Source organism: Plecotus auritus (genome assembly GCF_963455305.1).
Source record: "Plecotus auritus genome assembly, chromosome: 3".
Lineage (NCBI taxonomy): Eukaryota > Metazoa > Chordata > Mammalia > Chiroptera > Vespertilionidae > Plecotus > Plecotus auritus.
Genome location: NC_137772.1, coordinates 125,159,043 through 125,184,811, shown reverse-complemented (window position 1 = coordinate 125,184,811; position 25,769 = coordinate 125,159,043). Strand labels below are relative to the sequence as shown.

Genomic DNA, 25,769 nt, shown 5'->3' with positions numbered 1-25,769 from the left:
TTTTGAGTAGATGTATACTTTTATTATTTTACACTGTAGTCCTTGTTCTTTTGGAAATAATCTATGTAAGGTATTCGTTTTTCTCCACTGATTAAAAAATAGTTTTATAGAAATATAAATTATATACTATAAAATTCACCCATTGTAAGTATGCAGTTCAGTTTAATAAATTCGTATTGTGCAACCATCAAGATTTTGGAAATAATTTTTAAGATACTTGTTTCTTTATCATAACTTTCATTGAAGTTTGCAGGGTAGATAGTATGATTCTCATTTTACAAGTGATGGAATAATCTTCGTTTTATAAGCATTTTGCCCAAAGACTGTGTAGCTTATAAGTGGCAGAACTGAGACTCAAACCCAGCACTTTAAGGAAATATTAGAATGATTGATTGAGAGCAGATTGTCCAGGGCTTTCTAAAAAAAGAAACTGCTTATTTTTCACCAACTTTATTTCCATTCTATTTAAGAGTTTGTGGAAAAACAGCTTAACTCAGTAGTTACTCTTACCCATTTAGTGGTCTGGGCAGTGGGAGCCACAGACCAGTCTTCATCGGCAGGCTGAGCACTCCAGGTTTCAGTAGGAAAGTGCTGAATAGGCACCGAGGGCATCTGTACACCTTCAGACTAGTCTGTGACCTTAGGTTGAGCAGTAGTGAACTCAGGGGCTGGTACAGTTCATTCACCCTGAAATTCTTCTTTGGTCACAGCCTTTTCACCAGCAGCCTGTTCTTCCTTTTCAGTCTCTTCAGAATCTGTATAAGTAGAGACCAGGCATGACCTCACATCAGTGTTCATGGGAGATGGCGCATGCACAAGACTTCCCCAGGCCAGTATCCACCACATCAGACCCACTGAGTGAGTCCCCTTATTGCCAGGGATGGCAGTTTCCACATGTTGTATCGTAGATCATCGAGCTAGATACAAGACGCCTTAACAAGCCAATTAATTAGGAGTCTTTTATTGCGCACGGGTTCAAAGCAGAATATCTCTGTCAAATTCTGAACCCATACATAGAGGAAGTTCTTTTTATTTATACCTGTTGAGCTCTTTGTCTGCAGATTTTACAAAGAGCTCTGTGTAAGTTATTTTTTGCAGATAGTTTGTGACCTTGGATGCATGATGAACAAACACTTGGCATGAGAATATGGGAATATTATCAGTATCAGCATTAGCCTGTTACGTCAGATGGCTAGCTTGCAAGGTCAGACAGCTAAGTTTTTATTTTTTTCTGTTATTCAAACTAAAACATTTATTTTACAGAATAAGGGACTATCTAAAAATAACAGTTGACCTATAGCAGTGGTCGGCAAACCACAGCTTGTGAGCCACATGCGGCTCTTTGGCCCCTTGAGTGTGGCTCTTCCACAAAATACCACGGCCTGGGCGAGTCTATTTTGAAGAAGTGGCATTAGAAGAAGTTTAAGTTGATTTGGCTCTCAAAAGAAATTTCAATCGTTGTACTGTTGATATTTGGCTCTGTTGACTAATGAATTTGCCAACCACTGACCTATAGAGTAAGAGACTAAGAATAACAGAGTAGTTCAAACAGCAGTTCTCCAAAGGAGGGATTACTTACTATGCTTCACAAACAGCACAGAGGAAAGGCTGTGTTACACAGAGCAATGCTGGGCAGGTTAACATAAGACACCTCTGTGAGAGGCCGGTGGTCAGCCCTGGGATCACTAACCACCAGAAGTCTCGGCTCCATGAAGGCTGCCTGGATCATGTCAATGATGGTTCCAGGAGTGAAATGGCCAGCAACAGGAGTGGCTTCAGTGGTAGCAGCAAACTTCAGCACAGCTTGCTGGCCAGTATTCCTAGAGGATAGGACATTGACATCATTGGGGTTTTCAGTGGCAACAATGGCATGAGCTGTCAGCAGAAGCTTCTCCCAGGTTCTCTTCAGATTTATGATGTAGATGCCATCACTTTTCCTTTTTTAGATGTACTGTTCCATTGGGAAATCAAGGTTGGTGTTACCTAAGTGGGTTCCGCTGCAAGGAATTTGAGGACATCCCCCTTCTTTTTTAGCAGGACATCAGGGGCTCTGGACATTGTGAAAGTTTTCCTTTAACTGACATGGGAACAGAGAACAACACCCTATGGACCCCTCTCTGGGTAGCATGGGAAGGATTTGTCAGTGTCCTGATGTCAGACTAAGAAGTTTGGGTTTCATCCTTTGGGATAAACATCGTCAGCATCTAGTCTGTGATATCTTTGTTGGCAGAGGAAAACCACTGGGCACTTTTTGTAAAGTGTGTTCTATGAAACTCCAGTCCCTCAAGCTGCTCTATGTAGAAAGGGTTCTCTAGTCAAGTAAATTTGGGAAGTATTCTATTTCCTTTTTAGATTGTCACAGTCCACATTGTATATGCAGGCTCTGAGAAAGTTTTCCAGTAAAAAAATGGTTTACTTTTATTTTTTGTCCCCAGCATTTACCAAATTTAGTTGACTTTAGAGTTCCTTTGGGTAACATTGATCTATTGTGGTGTTTTGGGAAATTGAAGTAATTTCATCCAGAAGGGACAAAGCTAATAATGGAGAACATTTCTTTAGTTAAGCTGTGGGGTGGACTCTTTTTTTTTTAGTAGATTATTACCATACACATTTATATGTTAATAGTTGCAGGGTAACTGCTGACAGATGTAGAAGTTTTAACTCTTTAGGTACTGTAAGACCCCTGTGTTTAAAGTTGGAGAGTCTCATGATCATTTAAGAACTGAAGGCTTGAAATTCCATCTTTTCATTTCTGTTTCGCTCTCTTAAAAATTGAATGGTAGTTCAGTGCAATAGAGAATTGGCTTTTTTATCCCAGTTCTGTCACTTACTAGCTTTGTGACTTTTGGGAAAGCTATTTAATCACTCTGAATCACAATTGGCTTAACTGCAAAATAAGAGATATCAACTTTGAGTCAGTTACAGTCAGCAGAAGCTTACACCACAAGGAGAGAGATATCTTCAGTGATGAAGGAAGAGGGAGGGGGAGAGAGATAGAAACATCAATGATGAGAGAGAGAATCATAGATCGACTGCCTCCTGCAAGCCCTACATGCTAGGCACGTGCCCTGACATGGAATGGAAACGTGACCTCCCAGTTCACATTGACTCTCAACCATTGAGCACAAGTGTACACAATTGGATGGACACTGTTTTTAAAAAAAAAGATATCAATTTTTCCAACAGTTGTTTGGACTGAGATTCATATTTATACAGTGATGTTTAATCACTATTCCATAGAGATATATTAGTTATAATAAGAGAGATTTTAACAGACCTTTCATAGAAATAGTAAGCCTTATTTAAAGTGGATTGCAAATTGTTATTCCACAGAGATGTTGTAAAGTTTACTTAAAACAGATTGCAAAAATAAAGGGTACAAGGAATGAATAGTTCTGGATTCTCTAGTCGTGGTAATTAAGGTCTCTAATATATCTATGCTTTTGTAGTTTAAACTTAAAAGTACAACCCTTTTCTCTTAGAATATCCTATGATGTAGGTAGGACATGTATGTTCTTTGTACCTTCTAAGAAAAATTAGTATTTTTGTGGTCTATATAGCATAGAGTAATATACTGTACATTAGTGATTTTCCCAACTACTTTTGAAATAACATTTCCCATTCCTTTCCTTCCGAAACTGTAACTTTTTAAAACAAGAACTCAAGTGTAAGTGTATGTGTGGAATGTTTTTTTCTCTCCTAGATTTAGTGAGATATTATTGATATATAACATATGTAAGTTTAGGGTGTATAACATGATGATTTGACATACATTTATTGCAAAATGATTACCACAATAAAGGTTGTTAATACCTCCCCCCCCCCAACACACAGTTACCTTTTTTTGTATGTGTGATAACTTTTAGGATCTACCCTCTTATACAATATTGTTAATTGTTAATTATAGTCACTGTGCTGTACCTTAGATCTCCAGAACTTGTTCATCTTATAGCTGGAAGTTTGTATTCTTTGACCAGTTTCTCCCCATTTCTCCTAATCCCCAGTCCCTGGCAACTATTGTTTTGCTCTCTAGTGCTTTGAGTCGGCATTTTTAGATTCCACAGAAAAGTAAGATCACATAGTATTTAGATCACATAGTATTTAACTTTTTCTCTCTGACTTATTTTACTTAGTATAACAACCCCAAGGTCCATCCATGTTGTCACAAATTACAGGATTGCCTTCTTTTTTTATGATTGAATAATATTCCATTGTGTGTGTGTGTGTGTGTGTGTGTGTGTGTGTGTGAGAGAGAGAGAGAGAGAGAGAGAGAGAGAGAGAGAGAGAGAGAGAGAGAGAGATTTTCTTTATCCATTCATCTCTCCATAAATTCATCTCTCCATAAATACTTAGGTTGTTTCCATGTCTTGACTATTATGAATAATGCTGCAGTGAACATGGAGATGCAGATACCTCTTTTTGAGATAGGTTATTTCCTGTGGATATATAGCCAGATTTAAGATTGCTGGATGATGTGGTAGTTTTATACTCAGTTTTTTAAAAATATGTTTTTATTGATTTTAGAGAGAGAGAGAGAGATAGAAACATCAATGATGAGAGAGAATCATTGATTGGCTGCCTCCTGCACACCCACTACTGGAGATTGAGCCTGAAAACTTGGCATGTGCCCTGACCGGGAATCGAACCGTGACTTCCTGGTTAATTGGTTGATGCTCAACCACTGACCCACACTGGCTGGGCTATATTTAATTTTTTGAGGGACCTCCATACTGTTTTCCATAGCAGCTGCACCAATTTACATTCTCACATCTCTGTGTCTTAGTTTGTGTTGCTCTAACAAAATACCATGGACTGGGTGGTTTATAAACAACAGAATTTTTATTTCTTACAGTTATGGAAGCTGGGAAGTCCAGTATCACAGCACTGGCAGATTATGTGTGGTGGTTGGTGAGGACCCACTTCCTGATTCATAGATGGGCACCCTCTTGTTGTGTTCTCACATGGTGGAAGGGTCTAGGAATCTCTGTAAGGTCTCTTATAAGAACACTAATCTCATGCATGAGGGCTCCACTCTTATGACCTAAGCACCTCCTAAAGGTCCCACATCCTAATACCATCATTTTTAGGGTTTAGGATTTCAATATATGATTTTGGGGGTATACCAAAATTCATATTATAGCACCCTACATCCAACTATCAGTATTTCTTTAGTCTACTTTTTTTTTGGTTTAAATTGTTGTTAATCTTTACCTGAGGGATTTTTCCATTAATTTTTAGAGAGAGTGGAAGGGAGGGGGGACAGAGAGAAACATCGATGTGAGGGAGACCCATTGATTGGAATACAACCTGGACTCTTGAGTCTGTGGTGGAACCAGCTAGGGTTAGATTACTTCTTGTTGGGAGTGGGAGTGGTTTCAGTGGTTCTTAGAGGTTCTGCACAGAAGAGGGCAAATTCTACTTGCAGTTCAGCTGTTATGAAGTATAAGGCTTTGTACTTAAACTAGCAGCTTAAAAATAGCAGCATTCCAAGTACTTACCAAGAACTAGTATCTAAAACATATTGTCCATGACTTTGTTTGTAATATAAATGGATTGTTCTACTTAAAAATCATTCTGTATTATCCTATCCTAAAATCCATAGACAGGATGTCATCCCTGAACTCTGTTCCATTTCTACTTCTGTAGAATTGTTTTTACTGAACTATGAATTAATGTGAGTCTGCTGATTTTTTTTCATAATAAATTTTTTTTCATAATAAAACAGTCCTGAGGAAATTGCAGTGGTTTATAGTTTCTGCTGGCCTCTTGCAAAGTTAAAGAAAGAAACTTGAAATCCAAGTCTGATTTGTTATTCATGTTATGCTTGGTAGCTTTTAGGTGACTGATACAAAATAGATTACTATCTGTAGGAAAACAACAGTCAACTTGAGCATTGTTTAACAAATGTTTAGAGCTGAGCCAATTTTATTTGGTCTTGCCTTTTGTTATGAATAGGTAAATAAAAATAAGTGTGGCAGATTGACATTTCAAAAGTTATTTAGGAACACAGAAACCACATCAATATTTGTGCTTTTAAATAATCAAATACTTGAATTTTTTTTCTCTTTCAGTTCCTGGAATAGATGGAGGTGCTTTAACTGATACCAGTCTCACAGATTCCTATTTCAGCACCAGCTTTATAGGAGTCAATGGATTTGGAAGCCCTGTAGAAACAAAGTATCCCTTGCTGCAGGTATCATTAGTATGAGTTTACACAGTAAAGTTTATTCTGAGGGTGGAGAGCATCTAGAGCAGTGGTTCCCAACCTTTCTTTGGCCATGCCCCACTTAAGCATAAAATCCTGATGTGTCCCTCTCCCCCCATGACACATTCTTATTCAAAAAGTGAACTCCTTTTCACGTGGAGGAAGCCTAAAAGACCATTAACTTGGTCTAAACACACTTCCAAAGAACATGACATCCATGAAAGAGAAAAATAAAAGACTGAAAGGACAGTTGAAGTACTGAGGAAGAAATCACTAAGAAATTGTTAAAAAATGTGAAGTGATATAAAAAAATAGCAACTAAAGTTTAAAACATACAATAGAGAACTGAAATGCATAAATATATCACAATATATATTTATATACTGTATATGAGGTCCTTCGAACCAGAAGAAATCCAAAAAAATTCACTGTTAATAATTCATTCTTGAATTGCCCCCCTTAAAAATCTAATTGCCCCCCTGTGGGACATGTGCCCCATGTGGGTACCACTGATCTAAGTTTTCATTTATTCCTAAATTTATTTATCAGGAGGACATGGGATTTTAGAATAATGAGGTAGTTGGGGTATAGTTAAGGCATCTTATCTCCTTTAGGGTTGGAATAGGGTGAGCTTTCAAGGGTGGGGTTAAGGTTGGGACAACCATGGAGTATGTAGAGATAGGAAGAAACTAGTTTCACTCCTCTATGTGTTTTGTGGTTGTGGGATGAAGGCCTTTCATGATGGAGAGAGACCATAGAGATTATGGAGTGTGTTGAGAAACCATGAAACATTTAGAGAACAGTGAATAGCCTAATTTTATAGAGTCTCTAAGGTACATGAAGGATAATATGCGTTGGGAGAAGATATTAGAGAGCATTTCTTGACTTTATATGTAGTCACTTTACATCTTGAATGGATATTGGAATTTACATTTTATAGACATGGAAATTTAGTAGTTATATGTGTTTTGCCCAGGCTGATTAATAGAAGTGCAATTCAAAATAAGTCTGCAGCTTTGGTTTTAAACACCTGACTAGTGAATAAAATTTTCATTTGATGTGTTATGCAGAGTGTTTGGAAGTTTTTGCATAGATTATTGTAACCCAAGCAGCAGTGATTAGAGTATTAGTAATGTGAAAGATGGATAGGAGGGGAAGAAGCAAAGAAAGTTAGTCTTAATTGGTTGAATATTCTTAATTCTAGTGATATTATGTATCTATATTTTCTTTTTCAGAGAATGACTAATAGTAGCAGCTCCCCAAGCCTTCTAAATGACAGTGCCAAGCCATATGCAGGCCACGGTAAGGCTTGGTTCCTTTTCCTCTCTTATATGTATGTTTCTGACTCTAAAAACAATGTGTCCATTGTAGAAATTTTGAAAGTTATGGACAGGTATAAGGAAGAAAGTAAAAAATGATCTATTATTTCATATTCAGGAACTATTAAAATTTGTATTATATATATGCTAGAAGCCGAGAGCATGAAATCGCGTGGCCCCACCAACCCGCACAGCCTCACTGTGCTCGCAGCCCCGCCCACCCGCGTGCGCCTCGTAGTGCTCACTGCCTCCTGGTGACCAGTCTTTGGTTGTTCCGCTGTGACGGTGTCACGACCACGGGGTTTTTATGATAGAGATAATACATAGCAGTACTTAAGTGTATACATTGTAATACTTAATTTCAGGATCACAGTTTATCTAATAAAAGAGTAATATGCAAATTGACTATCACTCCAACACACAAGATGGCTGTCCCCATGTGGTCAAAGATGGCCTCCCCCATGTGGACACAATATGGCTGCCACAAGATGGCCTGAAGGCGAGGGCAGTTGGGGAGGACCAGGCCTGCAGGGGAGGGCAGTTGGGGAGGACCAGGCCTGCAGGGGAGGGCAGTTGGTGGGGACCAGGCCTGCAGGGGAGGGCAGTTAGCGGGGGGGGGGGGGGACCCAGGCCTGCAGGGGAGGGCAGTTGGGGGGGACCCAGGCCTGCAGGGGAGAGCAGTTGGGTATGACCAGGCCTGCAGGTGAGGGCAGTTAGGGGTGACCAGCCCTGCAGGGGAAGGCAGTTAGGGGAATTGGGCCGGCAGGGGAGTAGTTAGGCGTCAATCAGGCTGGCAGGCTAGTGGTTAGGGGGTGATCAGGCTGGCAGGCAGAAGCCATTAGGGGCAATCAGGAAGGCAGGCAGGTGAGCAGTTGGGAGCCAGCAGTTCTGGATTGTGAGAGGGATGTCAGATTGGAGAGTGTGCAGGCTAACCTGAGGGACACACCCTCCCCCCCCCCCCCCCTGCGCACAAATTTCGTGCACTGGGCCTCTAGTTAAATATATTTTAATGGATATTTCTTGATCATTATAAACTGAGTTCTATTATTTCTCTTCATAATTTTCTGAACTATTTTTGTTTTTATTCTTAAAAAAACAACAATTAATTATACTCCAATATTTGATTATGTGTATGAATCTGTGTTCATATTTTGAGTTTTGTTTTGGAAACATTCTTAGATATGGAATTACTGTTTCAAAGATTATGGACATTTTTAAGGCTTTTGATATAGAAGTTCCAGGTATCTTTCTGTATCCTTTTTAAAAAATAAATGTTCAAGGATTTTTTTTTGGCTGGGGGGGTGGGGAGAGCGTTGTTAATCTTCATTGGAGGATTTTTTTCTCACTGCTTTTTAGAGAGAGTGGAAGGGAGGGGAGAAGAGTGGAAGAGAGAGAGAAACATTAATATGAGAGAGAGAAATTAATTGGTTGCCTCTCATATGTGCCTGGACGTGGGCTGGGGATTGAACCTGATATTCTTCGGTACAACTATGGACTCACACCGGCCAGGCCAAAGGATGATTTAAAAAAAAAATAACAATTGAGTATTAAGACTGCATCAGTAAAATGTTAACAATTATTAATAATGGTGACAATAAGAATTTGCATGTGGATTATTTCTATTTTTTGTTTTGTTAATCCTCACCAGAGGATATTTTTCTATTAATTTGTAGAGAGAGTGGAAGGGAGGAGGAAGAGGGGAGAGAGAGAGAGAGAGAGAGAGAGAGAGAGAGAGAGAGAGAGAGAGAGAGAGAGAAACATTGATGTGAGAGACACATTGATTGGTTGCCTCCCGCACTCGCCTGGGGGATTGAGCCTACAATCGAGGTATCTGCCCTTAACCAAAATCGAACCCAGGACCCTTCAGTCTGTGAGCTGATGCTCTTTCCCCTGAGCCAAACTGGTTGGGGTATGAGGTTTCTTTAAATGAGAGTATCCTATTATAATAAAAGGCTAATAAGCAAATTGACCAAACGGCAGAATGACCAGTTGCTATGATGCACACTGATTACCAGGGGACAGACACTCAACGCAGGAGCTGCCCCCTGGTGGTCAGTGCACTCCCACAGGGGGAACGCCGCTCAACCAGAAGCTGGGCTCACAGCTGGCGAGCCCAGCAGCAGTGGTGGGAGCCTCTCCCACCTCTGCAACAGCACTAAGGACCCCTCCGGGGATGTCCAACTGCTGGATGTCCTGGACTGTGAGAGGGTGCAGGCCAGGCTGAGCACCCCCCCTCTCCAAGTGCATGAATGTCATGCATCAGGCCTCGAGTTTACTATATTTCTTTAGTGTTTTACAGATAATTTTGTGAGAAACATAAGATTAACTTAAAGCTCAGAATTGAAGATAACTAATGTATATTATGCACACCTTTTCAGAAACTTCTGATTTGTTAAGTGGAAAACAATTTAGACTTACACTTTTGTTTGTAACTTCTGACCATAGAATAATAGAACTCTGAATCTGTAAAATCTTTGGATTTCATGATTGTGTTTTAAAACTTAATTTACCTTATTTTAGTAAGAATATAAAATATCTGTGATAAACTTAAAAGTGTGGAATATTTTATAGAGTAGATGGTTTTAGGGCCTTGCCTAAGTGTTAAAACCAAGAGTGATCACTCAGAGTATAGCTGACTACCTCTCTGTCATCCCCTTTTTTATTTTTCTCATGATTTGGTCTCTAAATAAGCATTTACTGCCTTCATAAACACATTCCTAATAACATGGTTAAAAGCCATCTTTTTTGTTTTCTGTTTGATTTTTCTTTTAGTTTTAAGCAAATAGAAGCATCCTAATCTGCTTAGCTTCTTGAATAAATGTGTACTGAGTATTGGCTGAATGTGGTATTCTCCAATTTGTGTTTCATTCACTCAGAAAATATTTGAATATCCACTGTATTTGAGGCATTGAGTTTAACTGTTAGTGTAGTATGTGATTTTCATTACTTTTGTAAGCATTGCCAAGTTAAACATTTATTAGACTTGTGGGTTACTGGAGTTATCTGTGTGGAAACTTATGTAACTTACCTTCCAGATCCTCTCACTTCACCTGCTGCATCCTTGTTTAATGACTTTGGTGCCCTCAACATCTCTCAGAGAAGAAAGGTAGGTGAAATTGAAATTTATTTGAAGCAAAATGGAATATAGAAGTGATATTAGTCATTACCTATATCGTGTAATATTCTCTTAAGTGGGGAGAGGGCTTTTCATGGACTGTAGTATTTTTCTTTCTTTTTGTTTACCCTTTCTTTGTTATGTATCTCCTGTATGTAGAATTTTATTTCATCTGTGTGCATGAAATAGAAACATTTTATGTAAAGGCTTGAAATACTTATTATTTTTGTATGTATTAAGATACTTTAGTATTCTGTTTTTTTTTTATATATATATATTTTATTGATTTTTTACAGAGAGGAAGGGAGAGGGATAGAGAGTTAGAAACAACGATGAGAGAGGAACATCGATCAGCTGCCTCCTGCACACCCCCCACTGGGGATGTGCCCGCAACCAAGGTACATGCCCTTGACCGGAATCGAACCTGGGACCCCTCAGTCCCCAGGCCGATGCTCTATCCACTGAGCCAAACCGGTTTCGGCTAGTATTCTGTTTTTAAGATAACATCTAATTTAATGTAGTTGCTATCGATGTGACTCATTTTAGGTATATTGATTATGTTTTTTTTTTCTTTTTTATTAAATTTATGGGTTGACATTGGTTAATATAATCATATAGGTTTTAGGTGTGGGTTTCTATGTTACAAGATCTGCATATTGCACTGTGTGCTCATCACTCAAAGTCAGATCTTCTTCTGTCACCATATTTGATCATGTTTTAACTTTATTTTCTGACTGCTTTGTCTAACTTTCAAAGATTTCTACCCTGATTTAAACTACTCCTTACAAGGCAAACTTAAAATCCCTAACTTTTCATAATTGGCCCAACTGTTTAAAAACAGTTTAAAATCTCTTAAGAACATTTTGTAAAACTTGGTGGAAATTACTATAAAGTTATAACTAATTCATTTTCCTATGTAATGAAAGAAAGACCCAGAAGAAAAGAATATTAATTTTAGAAAACTGATATAAGCTTAAAATGCTTTTAGGAGGTACTGATTAGAGGGTGGTATAAAATGAAATTCAAGAAAACTAGATATTTACAAGATAAAAAATTTATGGGGTCAGGTATGAATTATATCAGTACCTCATGTACTTAGTATTATCTTCATTTTGAAACAGTTGAGAACAAGGAGGTAATTAATTACAAAATGCTTTTAAGCATCTGTAATTAATAGACTAAAATGTATGGGTTTGATTTTATAGACTTTCTTATAGGTTTTCACCAGGAACATATTTACTCTTGCATATGGTATAAGTGGAATAGAGTTGGATACAAACAGGCTCATTGGCAGTAATAAGAAGTGACAATAGACAAAGCCAGTCATTTTGGAAGGAAACAGTATAATGCGGAAAAGCAGAAACAACCTAGAAATCAAATTATCTGGACCTATTTAGTGTAGGGGAAACTAAAGTGGTCTTAGTGGTCCCTCTAATGGCCTTTTCACATCCTTGAATTAATAATTGGTTAACTGTGATAAGTAGTGTTTCTGATGTATGAATAGAAGGTTAAAGTAGATTGGCAAATAAATACAAGTATTTCTAATATGAGGGTTTGGTGCACTACACATTATAGTAGAAATATATGACTTAGAGGTACTGATGTTATTTTTGAGAAAAATAGTAAAAATCCCTGGAGACTCAAAAAAGGACGATATAGTGTGCATCCTTTTAAAATTTACTTTAGTAAAGGAAAATAATAAAAGGAAGTGTTACTACAAATATGACCTCAATATTTGGAGCGATATTAGAATATATCCTAATGGAAACAGATTAATATAGCTGTGATTTTTGAGGTCCTGGATCTCTAGCTTTGTGACCTTGGGCCAATTTTCTAGAATATAATCTTCACATCTGTCAAGTGATGAGCATGGCCTGGATCAGTGGTCGGCAAACTCATTAGTCAACAGAGCCAAATATCAACAGTACAACGATTGAAATTTCTTTTGAGAGCCAAATTTTTTAAACTTCTTCTAACGCTACTTCTTTAAAGTAGACTCGCCCAGGCCGTGGTATTTTGTGGAAGAGCCACATTCAAGGGGCCAAAGAGCCGCATGTGGCTCGTGAGCCACAGTTTGCCGACCACGGGCCTGGGTAATTGCTTTCTTTCATCTCTAAAATTCAGTGTCCAAACTGAAAGGACCTATGTGTCAGTCTCTACTTAGAAATTTAGAGTTCACAGAGTATATCTTAGAAGGACCATATTTTCTTGCCATTTACATTTAAAATAATATGTAGGGACATAGGTTTTTTTCAATAGTGGGCTATATATACTTAGTAATCTGAGAGTGCAGGTTGCATATATTTTGAAATTATTAATGGTTGAGTTTAGAAGGTTTAAAATCTCTATATTAGAAGTACTCTGGGCATAAGATATTGCATGGCACACATTGAATTGAAGGCATATGGAAACTGTCTATTTTGTTATAGTAATTCATAATATATATTTAATGATGTAATTATAGTGGAAGTAACTCAAATTTATGTAAATATTTAATTATAATTCCATGTTGATCTAAGCAGACTATCATGATTGCTTAGTAACATTTTTATTTCATAATGGTATCGGAGAACAGGTATTTAGGCCATACTTACTAATATTTCATAGCTAGTTAGGTAAATTATTTTCTGAAAGATTCAGTTGGGTGAGTCCCTGGTGTTGCTTTTTCTTTGCCTGTCAGTATATGAATTATTGGAATTTGATTAGTTAAGTATTTTTACTGTAGGCAGTCTTATATGTGCTATGTGGAGAATTTAAGGATGGATTGATATTTTTCCTGCTTTTCTCAAGTCTAACTGAAGAGGCAATACATGAACCTACTAGAGAACATTTATACAACAGCATGCTAATTAGTGCCAATTTAGAAATCTTATGATTGCTAAGTAGCAACAAATTCTCCAGATTCAGAAGAGTTTATGGAGAACTTATATAACAATTTGATAATTCAGCAATATCCAGTTATGTCATCTTTTTTCTAGCAATTCATCTTTATTTTATCAAAGTATTGGACCATGATATATAGGAAAATTAAAAAAATATGATATTTCACAATGTTTTGGAAGCAGTAATTTTTTCTTTGTTCTTCACATTAGGAATACATACTTTTATAGATAGAACAAATGACGATTATTTAAAAATGTGTATAATTATAGCTGGCCAAGGGTGATGGTAGAAAAAATTGAATTATGGCTATAAACTTGATGGGGGAGTTAAGCTTTAACACACCGGAGATGGAGTTTTGTTAAAAATGGGAGTTAATATATAGGGTGTCCCAAAAATGTATACACACTGTTTGAATAATTATAAAGACAGTGTTATTGAAATACATTTCTTTTTCAGAATTGAGCTATCAGCTGTTAAAATTGTGTATACAGTTTTTTGGATACACCCTGTATTAATACGAACAATACATGTGGAGACCTTAATAGTAAGATAGATAAGGTTGAGAACTGATATGATAGGAAAAGACTTGAGAGTGAATCACAATGTGATCTAGTCAGTAAAATTTTTGGTAAGGAATCTTTTGGGACAAAGAATCTTTATAGCAAAGTTAGATATTGAAATAGAATTAAAAAAAGTTATTTATTTATTGATGAGCGAGAGAGAGAAGAGAAGAGAAAGAGAAGGAAAGAAAAACATCAGTTTGTTGTTCTATTTATTTATGCATTCATTGGTTGATTCTTGTATGTGCCCTGACTGGGGATCAAACCCACAACCTCGGCGTTTTATCAGGATGATAGTCTAACCCAGTGGTCGGCAAACTGCGGCTCACGAGCCACATGCGGCTCTTTGGCCCCTTGAGTGTGGCTCTTCCACAAAATACCACGGCCTGGGCGAGTCTATTTTGAAGAAGTGGCGTTAGAAGAAGTTTAAGTTTAAAAAATTTGGCTCTCAAAAGAAATTTCAATCGTTGTACTGTTGATATTTGGCTCTGTTGACTAATGAGTTTGCTGACCACTGGTCTAACCAGCTCAGCTACTCAGCCAAGGCCTACAAATATTCTTAACTGAAGTGATTCAGCATGACAGTTTGCTAACTGTTCCTTGCTAAGCTCTGAGTTTTTATGTAGGGCAACCCCAGATAACAGACAAATCCTAGGCAAAATTTCAAAATTGATGTCTGGCATTCTTGGTTTCTCCTTTTATATCTTTCTTGGCCCTTCTCTGCTCTCTTTCAGTCATCTAGTCATTATTCTATTCTTCTCCTCTCCACCCTTTTAAGTAAAATAGACTCAGGTGCCTGTCATTTACTTTCCTTGTTAGTTGTACTTTAGGATGCTATTTCTATCAATATGCAGCTTTACCTAGGCATTTGCATTTTATTTCTAATAGTGAGATAATAGATTTTCAATTTTGTAAATTTTTAAGGTTTCCATAACAAGCTAAATTCTTTGGGGTTAGGGGACAAACATTTCTGAAGTATCAAGTTTATTTTTTCTGTTCCTGATTTTAAAGCTCTTTGTTAGGATAAGGGAAGGGGAGTCAAAAGGAGCTGACTTATCTCATGGTGTCTTATTTGAGAAGGACTCTTTTTCCAGGATCTGGCTCATAGTAGAGCTTAAAAGTATGTTTGTGTGAATATGTATATCTTGTTCTGCTATATTTGATATAACTTATATCAGTTTTTACCTAGTAGCATTCTCTTTTTTCATTCTTTCATCCTATATGTGATTGGTATATTAACTACACAAATTAAAAGATCTTTTTCATTTACAGATATTTACCTATCTGTGGATCTTTAACTGTGACAGTCTGTTTTTCTATGTAACTACTTTTAGTAATATATTCACCCACCCATCCCATCCTATTATTGTCATTATTTAAATAATGAAAATGTAAGACACTTAATATATTGTCATGAAAGGCCCACAGTTAATAATAATGAGTGACAAGACAAAATACAACATAATCTTTGAAGTTGACTTGTTTTGTTTTTTATTTTTAAAGTTTTTTACCCCTGGAAATTAATGTACTTGATTTAAAAAATTTAAATGGTTTTAATCATTTTGGGGTCTATTTTTCCCCAGTGAGTTTACATTGATCACTGGTGACTAATGGAATTACAATCTTATATTTACTTTATATCATTACAAATACTATAAAATATCAGGATATTTACTTAATTGAGGGAAGACCAGTGTGAGCCAGAAGAGATTGTAAAAGAAATGCAAGTTTATTTTCACATAAATATATAGTATATTATAGGCCAAAGGTTCCTAATATTAGTGGAGCTTCAGGAATGGCAGGAAGTAGGTTGATGAGTTGTTACTGCAAAAGGTAATGAATTAATATATTTATTAAGCATTATCTGAAGGGAGATAATATTTCATACATGGGTACTACTATTTTCTAAGTATGTGAAGATGATCTGATTAATAAAATGCAAAGTATTTTGAAGTGTTAACCATAGCAACTTTAAGTCACCATTCATTGTTTCAAAGTAGAAACAGTGAAAGCACAGTTACTATACAGGCAGTCCTCGGGTTATGTTGGACTCGATGTACGTTGTTTTGTGGTTATAACAAAAAAGTTCCATCATTTTGACGTATGTACATATGTGCTTTATGCTTGTTATTATTTATTTACCACAAGTAAAGGTCAGGAATTGTTATCTTTCTTTTAATTTTTTTTTTACTGTTTCACTTCATTACTGCTGTGTATATGCTCCATGTGAGTGACGTAGATGCTTATGTAGGTGGGTTCCGACTTACGTCGAAAATCACATTACATCGCAGGAATGGATCTCCGACGTAACCCAAGGACCTACTGTATTTTTGATGTTCAAAAGGGTTACTTAAAATTCAGGGCATTGGAAATTTTTTGTCGTCGGATAACAATTTGATTTCTCTCATCCTATATAATAAAAGGCTATTATGCAAATCGACTGAATGGCAGAGCGACTGGTTGCTATGACATGCACTGGCCACTAGGGGGCAGACACTCAACGCAGGAGCTGCCTCCTGGTGGTCAGTGTGCTCCCACAGGGGGAGTGCTGCTCAGCCAGAAGCCATGAGCCGGGCTCATGGCTGGCTGAGAGGGTGCAGGCTGGCTGAGGGACCCCCTGAGTGCACGAATTCATGCACCTGTGGGTCCCCTTGGCCTGGCCTGCGGGATTGGGCCGAAACCGGCTCTCCGACATCCCCTGAGGGGTTCCGGATTGTGAGAGGGAGCAGGCCAGGCCGAGGGACCCCACTGGTGCAGGGAGGGATTGGGAGGCCGGGGAAGGACAGTGGGAGGGCTCCAGGGCATGTCCGTCCCATCTTGCTCAGTCCCGATCGTCTGGACCCCAGGAACAAGCTAACCTACTGGTTGGAGTGTCTGCCCCCTGGTGGTCAGTGCATGTCATAACGAGTGGTTGAGTGGCCTTAGCATATCATTAGCATATTACACTTCGATTGGTTGACCAGATGACCGGACACTTAGCATATGAGGCTTTTATTATATAGGATGATTATATCATATGTAGTAACATATGTTTGATGATCAGAAACCTTCTGGAGATGATGCTGTTTTGTAATTTTACCAAAAAGGATTGTGCATTGAAAATTGGTCTGTTACTTGGCCCCTTTAACTACATTTTCTATATAAGCAGTGGTATTTATAGACTTTTCTTTTGCTAGACAGTGAATTTTTAGGGGAAGAGAATAGAGCTTATCGTTGTTTTTCTAGGAAGGGCAAAGAACCTTATGCTGAAATGTTGAGTAAATGAATGAATGAATGAATGAATGAAAAAATATGTGTGTGGAATTAAAACAGTTTTTAAAATTAGCTTTTACTGTTCTTTGACATAGTCTAGTTAGGAATGAGAGTTGACTTCTCTTAGTCTTAAACCATTGGAATGGGCTTTTATGGATTAGGGCAAAGATTTTTGAACAGCCAGGACTTTGGGGACTATGAGTAATGAAGGCTCTAAGTATCTTGGTCAAGCTTTAAGGAGTTGGGCTGTTGAACTATTGAACCCCTATTCCTTTTTATCTGGGGGTGGGAGGGTGACTCCAATTTCTATTTGCATCACTAGTTGTTCCTTATCCAGGCCTTTTATTTGACATTCTCTGAACTTTACTTCTCAGCGTGTGGTCACCAGACCAGCAGCACTAGCAGTCTTTCTTGGAAGCTTTTTTGGAAATGTAGAATCTTGGGCTTCACAATTGACCTACTGAATTAGAACCTTTATTTTAACAAGATGCCTAGACGATTCATATGTTCATTACAGTTTGAGGAGAGCTGATCTAGAGTACATGATCAGACTTTCTTATCTTGAAATCTTGTTCAAGCCCTAAATTATTTTTTAAATATCCAATAAAAAGGGCAACACTATTTTCAGCTATCTTATTTATGCTATTTATTTAGAGTTTGTGAAGAATGATAAAAGTCAGTCACTTTTGTAGTGAATCTTGAGATTTGTATATATTAGAGAGAGAGAGAGAGAGAGAGAGAGAGAGAGAGAGAGAGAGAGAGAAAGAGGAGAAGGAGGGGCAGGGGTAGGGGGAGGGAAGGCCAGTTACAGGCTCTGCTGGATATTTTGCCAGAGGAGCAAAAAGAGATGTCGCATTTTGGTGTACAATATTGACTTACTAGAAGGTGGAAAAGAAAAGCTGGTTATTTACTTATAGGACTTGAGAGGATTAACTTTAGGGGTAACCAGACATTTCCCATCAAATTTTGTTTGCCCTTTTTATTTTCTCATCTTCCATTTAGCTTTTCCAATTCCCTCATCCCCAATAGTTGTTTTTAACCTAGCAGATCCATCTCCATTTCGATTTCCTTAGTTCACACCTTTACCAAGACCAGGGTTCTCAAATGGGGACAGTTTTTTTTTTTTTTTTTTATTAAATATGTTTTTATTGATTTTAGAGAGAGGGGAAGGGAGAGGAAGAGAGAAAAACATCAATGTGAAAGAGAAACATTGATTAGTTGCCTCCCACACGTACCCAGACCAGGGAATCAAACCTGCCACCTGGACATGTGCTCTGACTGGGAATCTAACCTGTGACCTTTTGATGCCTGAGAAGACTGTCAACAAATCTAGCCACACTGGCCAGCGATCAAATGGGGGCAGTTTTGATCCCTTTCACCAAGGGGACATTGAAGATATTTTTGGTTGTCAAAACTGGTGCTGTTGTACTACTGGCGCAGTGGGTAGAGGCCAGGGATATTGCTAGACATCTTAAAATACAGGACCTATACAACAAAGAATTACCCAAAGTCTACTGATGAGGTTGGGAAACTCTTACTTGGATTGCTGCCAGAGTGCAGCAATTTGTCCACCTGCTTCCAGTTTACTTCTCATAAGTTTTCAAGAGTTTCTTGGTGTCCATGGAATGAAGTCCAAACTCCTTGCCATAGAATATAAAAGAATTCATGTTGGTTTGTTTTTATTGCTTTCAAACCTCATCTTTTGCTCTTAAGGTTGTCCCTCTACTAATAGTAGACTCAATACTTACCATAACAGTTTTCCCGTAACACCACGGTGCCTTTATGCCTCTACCTACACATTTTTCCTAGCCTATAATATAGCTCGCTTTGCCTGTCTGTCTGTCTGTCTGTCTATCTGTCTATCTATCCATCTATCTATCTCTATCTAGGCATATTTAGTACTTCAAAACTGCTCAGGCCTTCACTTTTTCGTTGAAGCCTTTGTTTCTGCACTGTTGGTACCTTGATAATATATGCACTTATTTTATCACAGTGAATATGTTCTGTTTGCATGATTTTGTTACCTACTAGATTATGTCCTCTTTTTGAGGGAGAGGTGAGTGCTTTATTTTATTCCTTATTGTATTCCAAGTACTTAGAACTGTTCCTGATACAAAGTAGGATCTTAAATGATTAGTTGAAAACACATTTTTTTTCCTCCAAGGCATAATAATAGTTCAAATAATTGGAAATTAGTTTACAAATGAGATTTTACTATAATTTACTTTCTAGGCAATGAGACTTTTATATTTAATCATTTTGCCTCACCATCATACTTTCTATTGCTGTCCTCTCTTTTCAGATGTCATTTTGTCTTCTGCTGCTTATAATGGTATTTTGGATGGTATTTAAAAAAAATAGCATCTAGGTCATATCACTCAGTATCACATTAGATGAAACTTCAATTGCTGGCTATTTATTGAAGAAACTTAAATCTGCAATGGCACATGTTTGGAGATCTCTTTTTACCTAAAAGGAAAAATCCTTAGGCTAATTACAGGTTTTGGGGGGGATAGGAAAGAGGTGGAGGAGTGATGAATTCTTCTTTGGAAAAATAAAAAACGTATAATGAGAGCTGTTAGGGAGGGAGAATGACACATTAGATTAACACTTTTTTCTATGTTGCTATGCCTTTCTATGTAAGAAAGTAAATTTTCAGGTCAAAAGCAAGTCTGAATTTGTAAAGGATCTTAACAGAAGAACATTTAAAGCAATAATTTTCTTGCTTTCAAATATATGAATGGAATTTAGGTGTCCTTGTATAAGTCCTATTTGACAGGTTGTGTGTGTTAAATAAATATTCTTTGATATGTTGAACTTTTCTAATAGGATAATCCTTAGCCCAGACATTCTCTAAAATGTAAATTTTAAATTAGTGAAGGCTTAATTAAAGTTATATTATTTTTGCTGTATATAAAATCTTTATAGTTGTGAGCTCTAGTTACTAGAAATAACTCGCTTTAAAATTTTCATTTGTAATATGGTTTTGAAGGCTACATTTTTATTCTCATCTACAAAAGTTGCTTCTGATGTAGACATAGAGGGTAATTGAATTGGTTCATGATTGCCTAGAGGTGGAAATATTTTACCTTCATGAAACTTTATCCACTGCTATAATTATTGAGTATGTAGGTAGTATAGTTGCCTTTCTTATGCAAGTTAAAAAACTTTTTTTCCTCCTTAAACCAAAGACAGCATAGTGGAGGGCCTTTTTTTGGAGTGGAGAATGTAGGTTGCATAGAATTATTTCCATTGGCATAATTTACAAGATCATTTTGAAATTTAGGAATCAAGTGTTTTCTTCAGATTGTTTGTTTTTATTCTGGAATAAATATTTTTTATATGTTTGTCTGGTTTTGACACCTTTTATGAAGAAAGTTAATTATTTGCTTTAGCAGTCTTATGACAGAACAACGAATAAACACAGATTTTTAAAATTTCAGTTCTTAAATTAGATACCTTCTCAAGAATGTGTCATTATTCCTTAAAGGAAAAATATATATACAAATTCCCTTTAAGATTCAATTTAGTTCAAATTTGATATAATTAAGAGAAGTAAATGGTGGAAACTGTAATTAACATTCACATAATAAAAAACCCTGCCAGTCACTAAGATAGTTTACTAACTTTATTATATATAATGTTAGCCAGTGAATTCATCCTTTTATTGGACAGTTTATTTAGCATCAGTCTGTTCAAATTACTGAGATTTATAAGACCATTGATATTTGTGTATTTTTATTTAAAGTCTTAGATTATTTCTTTTCATTGAGTACTTTAAGTTGAATGCCCACTTCAGATAGAATGACTTGTATTCTGGTCTAATGTGCATAGAGTTTAAAAAATTTTTTAAAAAGTATATTCTTTAGGCTTTTAGCTTCTTTTAAGTGGGGTAGTTCTCAGTAGGAATTGAGGCAGTGATATAGGGAGCAGAAAAAAGTATAATTTGGAGAAAAATTTTTACTTGTATTTTGTGCCCTTGAAGCCATTTCTTCATATTGCAGTGAGAATAGGTAAGTGCCAGTGGAAAAATTTTTGCAAAGCATTTACTTTGCTGATAAGTTAATTTCTGTTCATTAAAGTCTTATCAACTTAGATTATAATGTATTTCTCTAAAACATCTGTTGCTTTATATAATATTGCTCTTCAGCCTGTTAGGACTGTGGGTTATTTTGGAGGTGTGTATTGGGGGTGGGGGTGGGAAATGCTGGGTGGTGACAAGGGAATTAGAGGGAGTGTCTAGAAATTTTGTTTTCTATTCCACCATTCCTGGTATCTTCTCTGGTAGTTATGCTAGTTTAGATTAGTGTGGGGGATGTTAGGAGTGGCCTGGTTTCTTTCCTTCTTTTTCCTAGCCAAGAAAGTATCGCCTGGGGATGCTGGAGGAGAGGCTAGTTCCGATGGGATCAAAGGCACGAAAAGCAAAGAACCCTATTGGCTGCCTTGCTGACAGGTGTAAATCAGGAGTACCTATCAATATGGTTTGGTGGAACAGACTCACAGAAAACAATTTACAGGTAAAAATAATTTTACTAGACATTTTTTGAAAGTGAATATTTTGGCTGCTTTCTGTGTCTGTGGGGTGGTGGGTGTGAGATTGGGTGGCTTAGATGATATATATAGGTGATTTTTTTTTAATGAAAGTGAGGCTAGTGGCCCATTAACCAACAAAATGATTTTGTTTGGTGGCTTTTTTTTTTAGATTTCTCTGCTTGTATATTTTCCTATTCTTTTATTAAATTTAATTTTTTCCTTTTGGATCTTATTAACAGTTAATAAGATTTAAAATATTATTATTTATTGATTTGAGAGAGAGAGAGAGAGAGAGAGAGAGAGAGAAAGAGAAAAAGAGAGAGAGAAAGACCTATGGTTTGCCTCTCACATGAGCCCCGTTTGGGGATCGAACCCATAACCTGGATATGTGCCCTGACTGGGAATCGAATCCACCACCTTTTGGTGTATGGGATGACATTCCAACCAACTGAGCCATACCAAGCAGGGCAAGTTTAATCATTTTTAATACATGAAGTTATTCAAGGTACCACATTGAAAAATCATATTATAAAATTTATTATAGAAAATCTTTATTTATTTGGAATTTAAACCACAGGAAGCTTCGTGGGTTTTCTTTTTTTTTGTACATTTTCATTAGGAAATAAAAATTGTATGTGAACAAACTTGTCAAGTATTTGCTCTAAAACCACTTTCAGTAGTATGTTGTCCTAGAGTTATGATAGATACATTTCAGTCTTTGACTCTGCCTTATGAGTGCTGAATAATGAAAATGAATTTTTATAACTCAAAGGCTAGCTTTGATATGAAATTCTAAAGTACATAAAAATAATGAAATTATATTCAATTTCAATTTGGATTGTAATTATTATAGTCTTATTTTTAAAAATTGGTAATTGTATAATATAGATCTATTAATCAAAATTTTAGTTTAGCTGGATGTAGTATATCTTTCCTCTCCGAGTAATTTTGTATTTTTAATATATTGCTAGCCAAAAGCCTATAATTCACATACACATACCATATACCGAAAAGATAAAACAAAACTAACAACTTGGTTTTATTTCTGTCAATAAACTTGTATTATGAAGGGATTTCACAATATTTTGGTCTGTTTAATATTAATATCTTAACAATACCCATGTTGCCTTGGACACAGAATAAAGAAGTTATTCTAAATATTGCAAAATGTGGTATTTGCCCAACTAAAGTTTTGGTAGAAAATATAAAGTGGTGTGTGTGTGTGTGGGTTCACATAATCATATACTTAAATTTATTTTTTAAAATATTTTTATTGATTTCAGAGAGGAAGAGAGAGGGAGAGAGAGATAGAAACATCAATGATGAGAGAGAATCATTGATTGGCTGCCTCCTGCATGCCTTCTACTGGGGATCCAGTCTGCAATCTGGGCATGTGCCCTTGACCAGAATTGAACCCCGGACCCTTCAGTCCACAGGCCAATGCTCTATCCACTGAGTCAAACCGGCTAGGCCCATATACTTAAATTTAAGTGTAAAGTTTTGGATATGTCAATTCTGGGTAGCAGTAGAGTTTACTGAATTTTTGTCTGAGATCAGAAGGAGAGAGATTTGATGTGGATTGTTAGAATTATTTTTCAGTTAAAAAATGTTTTTATTGATTTCAGAGAGGCAGAGAGAGATAGAAACATCAGTGATGAGAGAGAATTATTGATCAGCTGCTGCCTGCCTATACCCACTGGGGATCAAGCCTGCAACCTGGCCATATGTTCTGACCAGGAAATGAACCGTGACCTCCGGGTTCATAGGTTGATGCTCAACCACAGATCCACACTGGCCAGGCTTATTTTTTAGTTTTAAAAAGAAAGTCTGAAAATAAATTGAACCCGAACTATATAAGAATAGATATAAGTGGAACTGAAACTGCTTGTAGGTTGTGGAGTGAAACACTGATAAATACAGAGGCATAGCCATTCAACCTCACACAACTGCCCCTGTTCCCCTTACCCCAGTGGCAGTTTTCAGATACCTCTTTTTAGCACAACTTGAAAAATTATTAGGTTAGGATAAGAATATATGATAGAATTATGCTTTATTTTTAATTAAAACATCTAGTAATAGATTTGCTTTCCATGTGAGGAAGATTGAATTGGTGTTATCTGACTTATATTTCAGATACTACTATTATGCTTCTAATAGTCCTTTTCCTTTAAGGATATAAATATTGGAGGGGCAGTAATACCTCACACTGCGTTGGAAAATACCCATCTGGTTTGGTCTCCATTACTATTTTTGTGGATTCCTAAAGTGGGTCCTTGGTGTTGTTTATGCAGAGCAAAGAGTAAATTAGTACATAGTTTTTTACTCTTGGGATTTTTATCTTTTTGTTGTATAAGAAAAATAATTTATATAAATATATTCTATACCAATATTTCTTTAGTTTTGTGTGATGTTTACTTTTCAATATTGTATATTTCTCACATAAATTTTAAAGGGTTTGTATAGCCAGATATATTAATCTTTCCTGTTTCATTTGTTTCCTTTTCATTTAAAACTTAGGTCTTCTGAATCCTGAAATCCTCAAATATAGATATTTGTCTATATTTTATTTTAGTAATTATAGCTATGTTTATTAAATGATTACTTTGTGCCAGGCACTGTACTAATATTTTTACATATATTATCTCTTTTGGTCTTCCGAATAGTTTATGGGACAAAAGTTATTGTTAAATGAAGTATTTTCAGAGAAGCTAAGTAACATTAAGGCTAAAGTAGTAGTTAGTACAAGAGTAGAAATTTGAACCCATATTTGTCAGACTTCAAAATTCTACATTTCTATGTGATATAGCTCTAGTTGTATTAGAACTTTAATTGGTTTATTTATCTAACTCATTGACTGAACTTTTTTTTTAAAATATATTTTATTGATATTTTACAGAGAGGAAGGGAGAGGGATAGAGAGTTAGAAACATCGATGAGAGAGAAACATCAATCAGCTGCCTCCTGCATACTCCCTCCTGGGTATGTGCCCGCAACCAAGGTACATGCCCTTGACCAGAATCGAACCTGGGACCCTTGAGTCTGCAGGCCGATGCTCTATCCACTGAGGCAAACCGGTTAGGGCTGATGGAACTTTTTTGAGGATGAGAAAGCATACATAGTTTTCCAGATATGGACTTGACTTATGCGTGACTGCAACATTTATAAGGTCAGCTTTTTTTTTTTCTTCTGAGGCATCATTTTCTCAATGATCTTTAACTGGAACTTTAAACATTTCTTTACATTGATAACTTAATCTTACTAACATCTTTAGTAGTTTTTTTGTTGTTGCTGTTGCTGCTGAAAACAAAAGAAAACCAGCCAACCAACAAAAACCTTAAAAATGGCAACAACAATAACAAAAAAGCCTTTTGCTGAAGGTTTCTACCTTTATTAGTCATAATTGCATATACTCTATTTAGTGCTGGATATCTTTCAAGAGCCATGATTCCCAATCTTTTAGTGCTTAATAATCTTTTTATTTTCTACCAAGAATCTCATAATATGAAAGAACCGGTCTATCAAGCATACATTTGTAACCTATAATAGGCTAATTAGAGAATAAAAGGAACTTAATATTTTTCTCTTAGTCTTTTGTAGCTTGGTGGAAACGAAATTTAGTTTTCATATGGCTGTTTGATATATTGATAATGCCAATCTGGTCTCTATTACTATGTTTGTGAATTTCCTATGTGGAGACCCTTTGAATAGATTCAGTCTTTTCTCTGATTTTTTTCTCCCAAAATTATTTTTATCATTTTATTATTTTTAAATCTGTATTGTTCAGAGTATTGTAGATGTCCTCCTGTTTCCCCCATTGCCCATCTCCACCCGGATCCCGTCCCACCCCAGGCCTTCACCACCCTATTGTCTGTGTCCATGGGTTATGCATATATGCATATAAG

At 36.5% G+C, this 25,769-nt stretch overlaps 1 protein-coding gene and 1 pseudogene across 5 annotated transcripts in view; one reads left to right on the top strand and one right to left on the bottom strand.

The window, feature by feature from the left end:
* The window catches only part of PAN3 (poly(A) specific ribonuclease subunit PAN3), a gene marked incomplete at its 5' end in the record, with an annotated part of 196,405 nt that overhangs the window by 17,086 nt on the left and 153,550 nt on the right, over positions 1–25,769 (top strand). For 2 of the 4 annotated variants that reach the window (XM_080658496.1, XM_080658495.1), the window contains 4 exons: positions 6,072–6,193; positions 7,441–7,507; positions 10,560–10,630; positions 21,690–21,851. In XM_080658496.1, coding sequence (XP_080514622.1) covers positions 6,072–6,193; positions 7,441–7,507; positions 10,560–10,630; positions 21,690–21,851 — 422 coding nt within the window. The remainder of the gene's footprint in view (positions 1–6,071; positions 6,194–7,440; positions 7,508–10,559; positions 10,631–21,689; positions 21,852–25,769) is intronic. The other 2 variants (XM_080658498.1, XM_080658497.1) reach the window with 1 other exon arrangement.
* On the bottom strand, positions 466–2,058 carry LOC308243309 (small ribosomal subunit protein uS2-like; annotated as a pseudogene). The gene is made up of 2 exons: positions 1,594–2,058; positions 466–896 (listed from the first exon to the last, which is right to left on the bottom strand). The product of its transcript is annotated as a small ribosomal subunit protein uS2-like (transcript).